The 14,519-nt window shown below is 26.1% G+C and overlaps 2 protein-coding genes across 2 annotated transcripts; one reads left to right on the forward strand and one right to left on the reverse strand.

Annotated features, from left to right (window-relative positions):
* Positions 1-6,702: 6,702 nt before the first annotated feature.
* On the forward strand, positions 6,703-8,745 carry LOC112799975 (gibberellin 20 oxidase 4-like). The gene is made up of 3 exons (XM_025841994.2): positions 6,703-7,262; positions 7,652-7,973; positions 8,296-8,745. Exons 1-3 carry the CDS (start codon positions 6,751-6,753, stop codon positions 8,575-8,577), a joined length of 1,116 nt encoding a protein of 371 aa, XP_025697779.1. The 5' UTR covers positions 6,703-6,750; the 3' UTR covers positions 8,578-8,745.
* Positions 8,746-13,265: 4,520 nt separating this feature from the next.
* Positions 13,266-14,421, reverse strand: LOC112804071 (lectin 9-like). Its single transcript, XM_025847503.3, has one exon. It carries the CDS (start codon positions 14,298-14,300, stop codon positions 13,437-13,439), a length of 864 nt encoding a protein of 287 aa, XP_025703288.1. The 5' UTR covers positions 14,301-14,421; the 3' UTR covers positions 13,266-13,436.
* Between the last annotated feature and the right edge of the window lie 98 nt (positions 14,422-14,519).

Here is a 14,519-nt window from a genome sequence, read left to right on the forward strand (position 1 = left end):
AAATGATGGAGGATGATGAGTAAAAAAAAAACTGAAAAGATCGTGCATATGAAAAAATGAGAATGAAATGGTGATCAAGGGAAAAAAATGGGGAGAATAAAATAGTGTAAGATGAGTAACAACTAACAAGAAATGGCAATACGAAAGAGGATCTTTGTATAAATAATTTCAAAATTTGGAATTGAATGTCATTGCCTAAAAATTCATTTTGTGGGATATGAATAATTTTCATTAAAGAAAAAAAAAAGAGAAATATTTATAATTTTATATATAATATTTATAATTATATATTTATTATATTAAAAATTATTTATTTATTTCAACGATATTTAATAAAAAATTAAAATACTTTAAACTGATTTTTATTGTGTCCTAAACATTTTTTGTAAAAATTGGCAGGAATATTAGCTTTTAATTATGAAGTTAATGTTTTTGACATTGGATCATGTTGACCATTATTTATTGGTTAGTATTGTATCTCAACGAATATTCTCTCTGCTATTTATTTCACCTTATTTATATCAGTCATAGATACTTTATTTGGATTTTTGACCATGCGATGCACAGGATTTAATTGATGATCTTGAATTAAAAAACTGTTATATTAAAAATATAACAATAAAAAAGTAATAGCAATAAATATTTTTAAAGAGGATAATATGTCTGGTGGAATAAATTAATTTCAATAAACCATATCATTCATATTGAATCACCATAAAAATATCCTATAATGCAGAAGCGTACCTTTACTCATAAAAATTAGAAATTGATGGAAGAATTTGGATCCTGTGGTTCTTTCGATCTTCCTCAACCAAAGCTTTCTGTATTTTTAGGCGGCTGAATTGTAACTCTTTTAATGGGGAAAGAACAACAAAAATGGTTTTGATATATTGGGGACCGAAATCCTGAAAGTCTATTTATATTTGAGCATGACACCCATTAAACCCTAAAGTCTAAATAAAATAGTATCTAAAGTCCAAAAGATGATATATCTAAAATTCAAAAGATAATTATCTAAGGAACAAAAAATAATATATGGTTTTATTCTCATTTAATTCCAAATCAAAAGTAATAATGACTTATTCAATTTAACATTTATAACAATAAATAAAATCACCATTATATAAGTCATTTAATTTGAAATAGTATAATTTGTGATTATAATTAATATATGTATTACCTACAAACAAATTAGGAAATTATTTCCTAACAATGTCAAGTTATAGTTTTTTGTAAATTTTATAAGAGAAATGCAAATTTCAAAAATTTCATCTTTGAAAAAAAGGATGTGCAACATTCTTATTAGACCAAAGAATAATTGTCACACTTGAGAAAATATGGTGTTGTGCATGGAAGATAGACACGCATCTGAATTTTTGTAGCATTCTGAGGGAGGTTTTAGATTTTAAATTGAGTGAACCACTTTTCGGTGGTTGGCAACTGAGGCAGAAAGATTAAGATCGATTAGGTAAAAAGTCAAGTGTAGTCGACTTTACGTGAAGTTGATAGTTCATAGTCGTTAGATAAAAATTTAGTCAAATTAATTAAATCATCTAACAACTCTCAGTTATCAACTTTACGTAAAATCGACTGCATTTGAGTTTCCACCTTAAAATTAATAGGTTGCTTTAAATTTTAAATAGTGTGTAATTTATTTTATAATGTTCCAATAATAGGGTTTGTTGACAGATTTAATTTTGTTTTCAAGCCATAAATAGGGCTGGAAGTGAGTCGAGTTGAGTTGAGCTAGACCAAGCTCAAGCTCGGCTCACCAAAATTTAGCTTGGCTCACGGCTCGACTCATTAACAATCGAGCCTATTTTTTAAGTTCAAGTTCGGCTCACCGAAAGCTCACGAGCTGGCTCAAATAATAGAAACATAAATACAAAATTTATAATTTTATATTAATAAATTATAACTTATATATTTAAAAAATATTTAAAAAGAACAATTTTATATATTATTTATCTATCAATAAATATAAATTTTTTATTTATGTCCTACATCAAAATTATATACAATAAATAAATATAAAATTTTAAATAATTAAGATCATTAATATATATAATTATATATTACTATTTCATATGTATATATATAATATTAAAAATATAGACTAAATGCATATAGGATATAGGATATATATATATATATATATATATATATATATATATATATATATATATATATATATATATAATCGAGCCAGCTTACGAGCTAATGAGCCGAGCTTATCCAAGCTCAAGTTTAGCTTATTTAATTTATGAGCTCAATTTCAAGCTCAAGTTTGGCTCACCAGCTCACGAACTTAGCTTATCGAGCTATTAACGAATCGAGCTCGAGCTAGCTCATGAACTGGCTTGACTCATTTCCAGCCTAGCCATAAACTTGGAGCCACTTAGAGAGTAAAGAATCTTTGGCCCGGTCGAAAAATGATATTTTAAAATCATGTTTATCTTTTTTGTTAAAGTTTAAACCTGAAAATGACAAAAAATCAAATTATCAATATAATAAACCGGATATTAGTGTCTGAAGCTACTCTTCTGTGGCGATAAAAATTAAAATAATGAAATTTACTCCATTATATTAATAAAAAAAATTTATTGTTGAAATCTATATATTTTTCTAAATTGCAAAATAAGGATAATAAATAAGTTTTTTTTTCTATATAACATTATTTTTAGAAAAAAGTAATTTATTTTTCTTTTAGAATTGAAGTTAACATCAATAGGGTTAAATTAAGTTAAACAATATTTCTTTTTCCAATATATGTTTAAGAGGAGCTTAGTTGAATGCATGGTTTCCTATCCAAACCCAACATCCACGGTTTCATATACGATGAAAACTCACGTAAAATTAATATTTGAGAGTTATTAGATGAAAATTTAGTCAAATCAGTCAAATCATCTAACAACTCTCAAGTATCAACTTCATGTAAAATCGACTGCACCTGAGTTTGCACTTTCGTATATAATCTCTGCAAAGCCTCAAAATCCTTCTCAATCGATGAACCAAAGCAGTGTAACTGATGTGTTTTCGTAACACGAGGAACCCTGCTCTCTCCACTCTTGGTTTCTTACTATATAATTGCTTTGATAAACTTTTTGGGGGATTAACTTTATTTTAATTGTAGATAACGTGTAAGGAAAAAGGAAATAGAATAGAGAAAAAATTAATCAATAGGAGAAAGATTAGAAAAAAAAATTAATTAAACTTTATTTATACTTACTCCATTACATCACTATTATCTCTATTATATTTATAGTAAATTTTATTACTAATGAAAAATATCTAATTGAACTATTGGATTTACTTTCATTTATTATATTACTTTTTTTTAACGATAATTTTATCCTTAAAATTGTGAAAAAAAATATAACTCTTAATTAAAATATAAATCATAATATATTTATTTGTCTTTATGAATTGTTTTTTATTAGACGACCTGGACAAAACAATATCAAAATCTCTTTTTTATAGTAGATTGGATTTGAAGACTACAAATAAATTTACAAAATATACTATATTTTTTATTCATCAGAATTTTAGACGGTCATCAATAATTTAAAATTATTATGAATGATAACACTATTTAAATCTGTGAATATTCATTTTTATCTTGTTTCTCACGAAGTAGGATGAAATCGAATTTAAGTAATTAATTTCAGAAATATTTGTATTTAACTATACATCTAAAAAAATTATAATTTTTTTTTTCAAAAGCTTCTCTATGAATATAGATTTTCAATCCATTAATTGATAATGCAAGGAATTAAAACTTTAGGATTATTCACACTAACACTAACAGTATAAGTTAGTAATTCATTATAATATTCACTAATAGTATCGATTTGATCTTTAATTGAGTCTGATAAACTACTATAAAAATAGAAAATAGTGACCAATAAAAATATCATTATAAGAAAAAGAAAATAGAATACAAAAAAATAGAAAAGAATCGATTATAATAAAGAGAAATAGAAAAAAAATAATTTTATTGATAAAAATTTAAAAAAAAAATACAATTCACTCCATTCAAGCTTAATATTATATCACTATCACCTTTATTTATATTAAATTATACTACTAATAAACAAATATCTAATTAAACTATTAGGCTCATTTTTATTCATTACATAACATATATTTTTATTTGAAGAATAAAAAGTTAATAATTGATTATCCAAAAGAAAAACCGTGTAGATATAGTGGCCAGGAAAGTGTTTTAAAGGTGTACGAGATCATAAGTTTTATTTATTTATTTATTTTTAATGTATAAAGGGCATGGAACATAATAGAAAATGAATAATAGATATTGTTGCTGGTGGATGAATAAGCCTTTTTGGTAATATAGTCTAACCAGCAAATAGGTTTAACAAAAACTATTCACATAATGTATTAATGTGTGCATGAATTACACACTTTTTTTTTATATTTTTAATGCTTTTTTTATTTTTTAATTTATCTTTGTTCATATTTTTCAATTTCTTCCTTTTTTTTCTATTAAGAGGATAAAAAAACACAAAAAATATAGTTCCATAACACAAAAATAATTTTGGTTGTCTAACACTAAAAATAAAATTATTTTAATAAATTTAATAAAAAATTAGTTTTTAAAGTGTTCTCAACTAATATATATATATATATATATATATATATATATATATATATATATATATATATATATATATATATATATAAACATTTCGAATTCTTTATAACTAACATTTTCTATTGTTACTGAAAATATAAAACAAGAAACATATATTATTCTTTAATTACTAAATCCACTCTTTAATGCTAGTCCATATTATTGGATTCATCATTCATGAACCATACCTATTAAAGAAAAACAAAATCCATTCGTGAATTGAACCTGGATATATATTTTGAAAACTATAACAATAAATTCTTTCTATCTTTTGTTGTAGATTATTCTTTATTTCTTTAATTACTACATTTGTGTTTGAAAAATTGATTTAAATTAGTCTAAAGTTATTTTATTTTATATTTATTATTTTTTAAAATAAATACATAATATCAAATATAATAAATATATCATTTTAGATGTTATATATAATTAATGATATTAAGTTAAATAAAATAATTTTAAATTATTATCTCACTAATATTATTGATGAAAAAAAATAGTTTCTAATAACAAAGATTGTGATTTTCATATAGAAAAATATTAAGAACTAATACATTTAGCCTAAAAGTACGTCAAATTTTGACTAAAACTAATTCAAATGTAAAGCCAAAACAAAAAAGGTGCCAATCACTTAGCATATTTTTTATTTGCAATTATATATGAAAAAGTATAGAAAAATAACGTTTTTTTAACAATCTAAATAATAGGTTAAAAAATCAGTTATTAACTGATTTTATGCAGACCAATCTCTTAATTTTCTCCTCACAAAAATCAATAGTATTCGTTTATAAATTCTTTTGCTAATAGAAGGATATAATTATTTATGTATTTTATTCAATAATTTAAATTATTTAGATAAATATTTTTATAATACTTGAATGAAAATATAATTATATATTTTTATTTATTAATTTAAATTTTTAAAATAAATAATTTTATTATAACTATTATTTAATAAACTACTATTTGTTATCATAAAAAATTTGAGCTCGAACAATTCTTAATTACAAAAATATAAATTAATTCAATATTCATATAAATTAGATTAATTTGACAAAATTATTCATAATATTCGATTGCACAATCTAACAAACTATTTATTTTAGTTAATTTTGTTAAACTAAATCAATTGAGTATAAAATTTAACATAAAAAATATTATTTGTATATTGAATTTAGTCACTAAATCAGTTGTTATATATTTGTGTATAAATATATGTGAATTTTAACATATTTTTAATATATATTTTATATTTTAATATATATTCTATACTAATTTTTTATTTTGGTATTCACCTAGTATAGTTGATTTATTATATAGAAAGTCTTGAAGACCACCAAATTTTAACAATTTTGATCATTAATTAGTCAACACAAATACTAAATTATTATTTCTAAACAGATAAACTTTACTAATTTATGTATCCAAACTTGGTAAACGTGGGTATAATTTATATTGATTTGTATATACAAATTTTGATAAATATAAGTATATTATGTATTTTATGTATACAAATTTTTTGTATATATATATATAAATTATTATTGATCAAATATAAATTCAAATAAAATAATAATATTTACTGAACATATAGAATTGCCAAAAAACAAATTTACATCTTTTAACTAAATAACCCAACAAAATATCCATTTTAGATAATTTATCAAACTAATTCCATGTTTTATGAAGATTGAATTAAATCATATTTTAGGAAATATATCTAGCTATATGTTCATTTAAGTTTTTTGTTCATATATATGTATATGCTTAGTCTCTAGAACTATGCAAAATGCAATTAACTTTGTGTCCATTCATATAGGGCTATGTCATTGCTGACCTCATCGCTCCTTGTTTCCAGTTATTAAGAAAAAATATAGGTTGAGCACTTTATTAAATTTTGATAAATAAGTAACTAGTAAAAGAAAAAATAAATAATTTTACATAATTAAAAATATTATTGATGACTATTTGATAACTATAAATCACAAAAGTTGTTGCTCGGTTATTAATTAGAGCTCCTCCATCTATATATATGTAACCAATCTACAAGAAACCACATATCTTCATTCTTCACAATCACAATAACAATAACAATAACAATGGCTTCTTCTCAAACCGCTGTTCTTCCCCCAACAGAATCCAGGACACTCTTTGATGCTTCTTGGGGAAAGCTTTCAAATGTACCCACCGAATTCGTATGGCCTGGTAGCGAAAACCGCCTGAACCTTCCAGAACTCCAAGTTCCACAGATCGATTTGAAGTCTTTCCTCTCCGGGGATCCTAAAATCGTTGAAACTCTTTGCGCCGAGGTTAACGAGGCCTGCAAGAAGCATGGATTCCTCATCCTTGTTAACCACGGCGTCGACGCGGAGCTCGTGGCCACAACCGAAAAGCTAATCGATGAGTTCTTTACCTTGCCCATGGAGGAGAAGCTGAGGGCTGAGAGAGTGGTTCCAAGTCCTTGGGGGTATGCTAGTAGCTTCCTTGGAAGGTTCCATTCCACTCTTCCATGGAAGGAAACTCTTTCAATTAATTACTGTGCTGAACCTAATCGGAAGACCGTGGAGGAATACTTTGCTAGGGTTTTGGGGGAAGATTACAAGCGATTTGGGTAAGACATGAGTATTCATAAATTTTGAGTAGTTAAATCACTCGTCTGTTAAATTAATAGTCGAAAGTTTAAATTATATTTTGTATGTGTAATAATTTATTAATCATATTTTATATATATGTTTAAATTATTTTATTAATAGAGGCAAACTTATAAAATAAAAGTCCAAAATCAAATATTCGAAACTTTGAATGTGTAATTTTTATATCTTACTTTTAGATCTGCGTTTTTTTATTTTTCAAATGTGTAAAATTTTTGTTAATTAATTTGTGATTGATTTTATTATTGATCACATTACCATTTAATAAATTTTAACATATTTCACTAGTCACTCTTACAAGATTATAGAATCCAAATTAATTATGACAACCTCAATTGTTTTTTGCTAGAACTACCTTGGAAGAGTACGGTGAAGCCATGAGTAATGTTTGCCTGGTACTGATGGAGCTACTTGGATTGAGCTTAGGTGTTGGGCGCAAATATTTCAGAGATTTCTATGAAGACAATGAATCTGTGATGAGGCTGAATTACTATCCAACATGCCAGAGACCTGATTTGGCCCTAGGAATTGGGCCCCACTGTGACCCTACATCCTTAACCATACTTCATCAAGATTTAGTGGGTGGTCTACAAGTGTTTGCAGATGATCAATGGTACTCTGTGTCTCCAAAACAAGGAGCTTTTGTTGTCAATATTGGTGACACTTTCACGGTATTATTAGACTAAAACTCTAAATTAGTCTCTAGTTTTTATTATAATAATCATTTTAATTTCTAATATTTGTTTATTAGTTCTTTAGTCTTTGATGAATTTATCTTACAATTTGAACATTTAGGAATTAACATCTAATAGGGACTTGTGAATTGTGATCACTCAAAAAATTTGAGGATCAATTTAAATTTTTACTCCTATTATTATTATTGTAAACTTTCATTTTCAATGATTAAATTGATCTATAATTAGGGTATATTACACTGAAAATTACTTAAATTCATTTACTAATTATAATTGATAATGAATTTTGATTTGTCAGGCAATGACAAACGGACTTTACAAGAGTTGCTTGCACAGAGTGGTTGTGAACGAGAAAGTTGTGAGAAGATCGATTGCTTTTTTTCTGAATCCAAACGGAAAGAAAGTAGTGATTCCTCCAAAAGAACTTGTCACCGACGAGAATCCAAGGCTCTATCCAGATTTCACGTGGCCAATTTTTCTTGAATTCACACAGAAGTTTTATAGGACTGACTCCACAACCCTTGAAGTTTTCTCAAAGTGGGTTGAGGAGCAAAACCAGCAGCAATGCAAGGAAAATTGAAGAATCATGATATCATCTAAAGCAGTATAGTATGTGTGGAGTAAAATAATGGAGTAATAAATTTGATAATAATAACCCAATGCTAATAGGAATAAAGGGTTCAGCGGTGGTTGGACGATATAGTCATTAATGTGTTTATTTATAAATTACATTGAGCTTTAAATTTTAGCTTGTTTTTCTGTTGTGAGTTATGGCTGGTTTTTCTTCTCTTAAGTTAAAGAAACTTTAATCAACTTTGATAATTGAAATGCACTTGACTCTCAGAGTGAAAAGACACAAATGCATGCATGGCATCCTACAATACAAAATGAATACTAATATGCAGAATAAATCGCTAGTCTCTAACACTACAAAAAAAAAAAAAAAACACACTATTCTGCGGAGTTTTTTATTTTTTAGATTTACGGCAGTTTTTAATTCTCGTAAAATATGTTAAGTCAATTTAAAAAATTAACGCAGTTAAGTGTCTTGCTATTTAATTGCGACAGTTTTTAGAATACTACTTAATTGTTTAGGAAAGTTTTACGGATAAACATATTGTTATAAGTCTTATGAGACTATAATTTCAAATTTATTTTTATAAAATCTTATCTCTTTTATCATATGAGTTAGTTTTTATGACAATGATTCGTTTAAAATTTTATAATTCATTACCTAAAAGGATTGTTTATAGAAAATTTTGACTAATAAAAAATCGAATAAAATATTAATAAAGTCGTTGAGATGCCAACTTTTAAAAAAGAAGCTATATAATAAGTCTCGTGGGATCAATACTTAAAAAAGGTTTTTTATAAAATTTTAAATTCTTTCAACATATATGAACTAATTTTTATGATGATGATTTTTCTTAAATTTTATAGTCTTCTATTGTATATACCATCTTCACAAAGATATACACTTATCTTTAAAGACTAAAGACAACCGAAAAAAAGAAATGAGAATTTATTTATATAAAAAAATTACATATCTAAAAATTATTTAATGATTATTTTAATAAAAATATCTTCATATGAAAATAATATTATGAATTGTTAAATTTTTTAACATATTTAACTAATTATATTTGATTGAATTATCTAATGGTGTATAATTTTGGAATAATGTATAATAAACGAGTATTATATTATTATTATTATTAATAAAATTTTTTGTATATGTTTAATATCATTAAAAAATTGTTTATAAAATTCTTCTACTTTAATTTCATTTAAAAAAAATATTCTTATTTACTTCATGAATTTTTTTCTCCACATCATTTATCTACTTTTTATTATTGTTTCTCTCGTTTTTTTTTTATTTTTTTTAAATTCAATTAATAAATTTATTTGATGAAATAAGAATTTCTTACTTCACACGGTATACGAAAGTATCTCCTTTTATATTAATGAATATTATTAAAATATTTATTAGTAAAATCCAAATGTAATTAATAATGAGAGAAAAACGTAACATTGAACATGTGGGGCAGAGTAATGCAAGAAAGAGGAAAATAAGAAGGGAAAGGGGAGGAAAATAATGGAGGAAAGAGAAATAGAATGATTGGAAGGGAAAATTAATAATGAGAGAGAAGATGTGATATCACCTAAGAATCTAAGATGTACACATACCAACACGAATACGAAATATGATATAATATAGCAGATATACAAATTTTAAAATTTTATAAAATACGATGACATAGTATATATATAAAATATAAAATATTTTTTGGATAAATTATAATAAAATTTTGATATTTTATTAGTATTAAAATATAAAATAATTTTTTAATTATTTTTAATGTCTTTTTTTAATTATATAAAAATATTTAAAATATTTTTGTTTTAATAAATAATAATATATATTATTTTTAAACTCATTTTAAAAATACATGTTAAGAATAAGGTTGGACATATGGACACTTAATGGTATTTAGGTGTGTTCAAGTGTATTTTTTATTTTTTATTAAGATATAATTGGACACAACAGACATGCGTGTTGGACGAGTTTCGATGAGTATCGTGTTCAAAATGTGTTTGACACGTAGACACGACAACTCAACGAAGTGTCTATGTTTCATAGGATATTACATTAATTACGTTTTAGTTGTCTATAGTATTTTCTAACTCGATAGATTAAAAATTAATTCGTCGTAAATTTAAGTTCCATTTAAAATTTTATTGTTGATCAATAAATTACTATATATATAAAATGAGATTTAAATCTTTGACACTTACTTAAACAAATAAGTGAACTGAGTACTTAACCAACGTAAGTTGGCTCATGTGATACACATTATTACCACTACGGCAGGATGGAATGAGAAGATGTATTTAGATCAGGAGAAAGATGTGCAAGCAAGCTTCCTCTGTGTTGATGCGTGCGCCTAAAAAATTAGTGTCTATGAAAATTTTTTCAGATGATGGCAATAAAATTAGATTAACATACATTGCATTGTTAAGTTAGGTTTAAAATTCCACTAATTATTCTCGAAAAAATTACTTTAATAATATATTGCCTTTTTCGTCTAATTCATTTTTGGTGGATCAATCTTTTGGTGTGGCCTATTAGTCTAGACTAGCTGTTCTTAATCACAGATAGAAGTTAGAACTTATTACATCTCCAAAATGCGAAAAAAAAAAATATTTAAAAATTAATAAAATTGCGAAATATTGTCTACGCACATCACTTTCGTTTACCATAATTTCGAAAACTAATATTTTTGTTAATAAAACAGAATAAAAATCTAAATCCTACATTTACTACTATCTTTACAACATTATTGATAAATTAATATTTTTAACCCTTCAAAAAGATGTTTTCAAGAACACTTAATTAAGAAGATTTGGTTTTATATTTAAAAATTATAGTTTTAATTTATATAACAACTTACAATAGATTCATTAAATATATTAAGATGATAATATTTGTAATTTTTTTTTTGACGTAAAAACAAAGAAAATCACTAAACAAAATCTGAAGATGACACACACATAATTGAATGGAAGCCACTCAAATAAAGACACCAAAAGCATTTTTTTATAAAGATATTTTTTAATAATTAAAATTTAATACATATAATCAATTAAATTATATTATTTTTGTCAAAATTAGGTTAGATAAATTGATTTGATTGAAAAAATGGTGAATTAAATCTTGAACTGGTCTAAATTAATATTATTTTTTATAGAAAATGAATACAATATCCTATTATATATATTAATTTCGAAAATCCTAAATTTTAGTCCTTTATTTTTCTATCGTAGGGTTAGGATTTAGAATTTTTAATATATAATTAGAGTATTTTAATCATTCTCTATAATAAGAGTATTGTAGTAATTTTTTATAAAAAAATAATATTAGTTTAAGACCAATTTAAGATTTGATTCACCATTTTTTTTGGTTAAATCAATTTGTCTGGCCTAATTTTGACAAAAATAACATAATTTAATCGATTATATATATTAAATTTTAATTACTGAAAAATATCTTTAAAAAAAATATTTTAGGCGTCATTATTTGAATAGCTCTCTAATTGAATAGCTCAAGAAATCAAACTAGATGACGATGAATACATATGAACACAGAAAATGAAAAAAAAAACAAAATTTAGGAAAAAAAATAGAGAATACAAAAGTAAACTCAAAAAATTAAATGGTGAAGAAATGAAATAAAAATACACCGAAGTTGAAAAAATAAAATAGATATTTATAGTCAAAATAATAAATTATAATTCTTTTTTTTCATACAGTATATCAATTAAATTTAATATTGTATAAAAATTCATATATCATCTTTTTCTATAATGATAGACAATACAATACAATGACAAGTCTATTTAGTACGGCGCCGGCTAGGTTGTATTTTTAATTATTATGTTATTGATCAATAGAACATTGCCCTAGAGTGTAGTGTTCTTTGAAAAAATTTACTCATAATTCATAAGACCCAACACACTTCATGTTGTGCTTAGTGTATCAACACTACAACGTCTACAAGACGTATGGTATAGACAGCGAGGTGGTTACAAAAACAGAGTACTGTTGGTGCTACTAATTGTCAAATACCAATAATAATGGAGGAAAAAAAAATATTCATCTTAATTCCTTATTATGATGTATTCTCATAAGTAGAGAGCTACAAAGAAAAGTGCAGAAAGCTCTATCAATTAAAGAGTGGGAGGAGATGATGCGAAATTTAAACGAGAGAAATTAAATATATATGAGACTTTAAAGAAGTAAAGTTAGAGTTGATGATTTTGAGTCATTAACGCTAATGATATGATTAAAGTACCTAGAAATATTAAAAAAATAATAATTTAAAATTATTTTATTTAATCTAATATTTATAATTATATGTATATATATAATATATAAATTATATATTTATTATATCTAATATTATATATTTATTATTTTTTCAAATATTTCTAAAAATACTACGTCCTTTTATGTTGCGTTCTTGTTTACGAACGTTAAGTAATTCTTTTTCAAATCCTTCATTCTTGTAATTAAGTTTTTTTCTTTATTTATGAAAATCAGCCGAAAATATATGCATTGTACATTACAATTATTTTTTGTGGTTATTTTATTATAAAAAAATAAATTTCATTTTTTATTAAAATGCCTTGTACACCATATGATTATGCTTTAATATGCATTCCAACCAAGTAAACACAAAAGCGATGATGAATATTATTATGAAAGGAAGAACACAATAAATAAATCTTTTTATTAATTATCATTTTGTCAACTTGACGAGTTCCCCAAGTACAGGACACAATAAATAAAAAGAAATCAAAGCACACAACTAGGAAATTAAAACATTACGTTCTTATTGAAATAATAATGGCAAAAACCACTCCAATTCTGGTACTGAATCTATAGGGCATTTTCGAAATAGAAGCTAAAAATGTCATGCGTTTCAACCACATCACCGGTGGCGGCAGAGAAACCAATCCTCACATATTCCGGCAAAACACTCCTCAAATCAACATTGGCGGAGAGTGAGACGGTGGCATTGCTTATCCCAGGGTAACTCACAAACACACTCAACCTTTTCGATTCAGAGTTATAGTTTATGCTCGCTGACCCAACCGCGAATGACGGAATGGAATAAGCCGGCCAGTTCGCCGTCGCCACCGACTTAACAGACCCAACGTCGATTCCAACGTGAGGGGCTTGAGTTATCGTTGCTGCAGGAGGGTCCCATTCGTTAGGAAAAGTATCGAACTCAATAGCTAAGATTTGGTTCTTGCTTGGATCTAACGCTGTTTTAGGGTCGAAAAGACCAAGATACCCTCCAGTGGAATTCTGGGGTATATCCTGTCTTAGTGGTCCAAGGAAGAAAGCGAATCCATCCCCGCGGACTTCTGAATCGTCAGGGTTTACTGCGAAAGCAAACCCTGCGGTGAAGTCCGCGAGGTTTCCGGTATTTCTATCCCAGATATGCACCGGTGTTCCATGCACCAGCCGACCGACACTGTTTTGAAGTGCTTTTCCTTGGTAATCAGTTTCAGTTAAGTGTAGAATTCCGGCATTGGATATTGAGGCACCGGAAAAAAGGCCTAGGTTTGGGTCGTTGGGGTCGAAAGAGGAGACGCCGAAGTCAACGGATTCATAGTCCGGCGGTGTTGGGAATTGTGAGTTAACACTATTGTTAAATAATTGAAGCAAGAGCAATGAGATGAAGATTTTGAGTGGAGAAGAAAGTGGCAGATATGATTTTGAGCTGAAGAAAGCCATGTTGTGATGAATGATGTCTGGATCGGAGCGAAAATGATTAATTATATATATAGAGTTGGGAAATTAAATTGCCGGAATAAGGCGACTAGAGAGTTCATGCAACTCAGTTAGTGTACGTACAGCTTGATTAACGTTTCGTTGCTGCCATATTTGACAGCTAACAATTATTTTTCTGGTGGCAAAACCAATGGCAAGTTTTTCCATGAAATGTCCGAAATG

Source organism: Arachis hypogaea, chromosome 5 (genome assembly GCF_003086295.3).
Source record: "Arachis hypogaea cultivar Tifrunner chromosome 5, arahy.Tifrunner.gnm2.J5K5, whole genome shotgun sequence".
Lineage (NCBI taxonomy): Eukaryota > Viridiplantae > Streptophyta > Magnoliopsida > Fabales > Fabaceae > Arachis > Arachis hypogaea.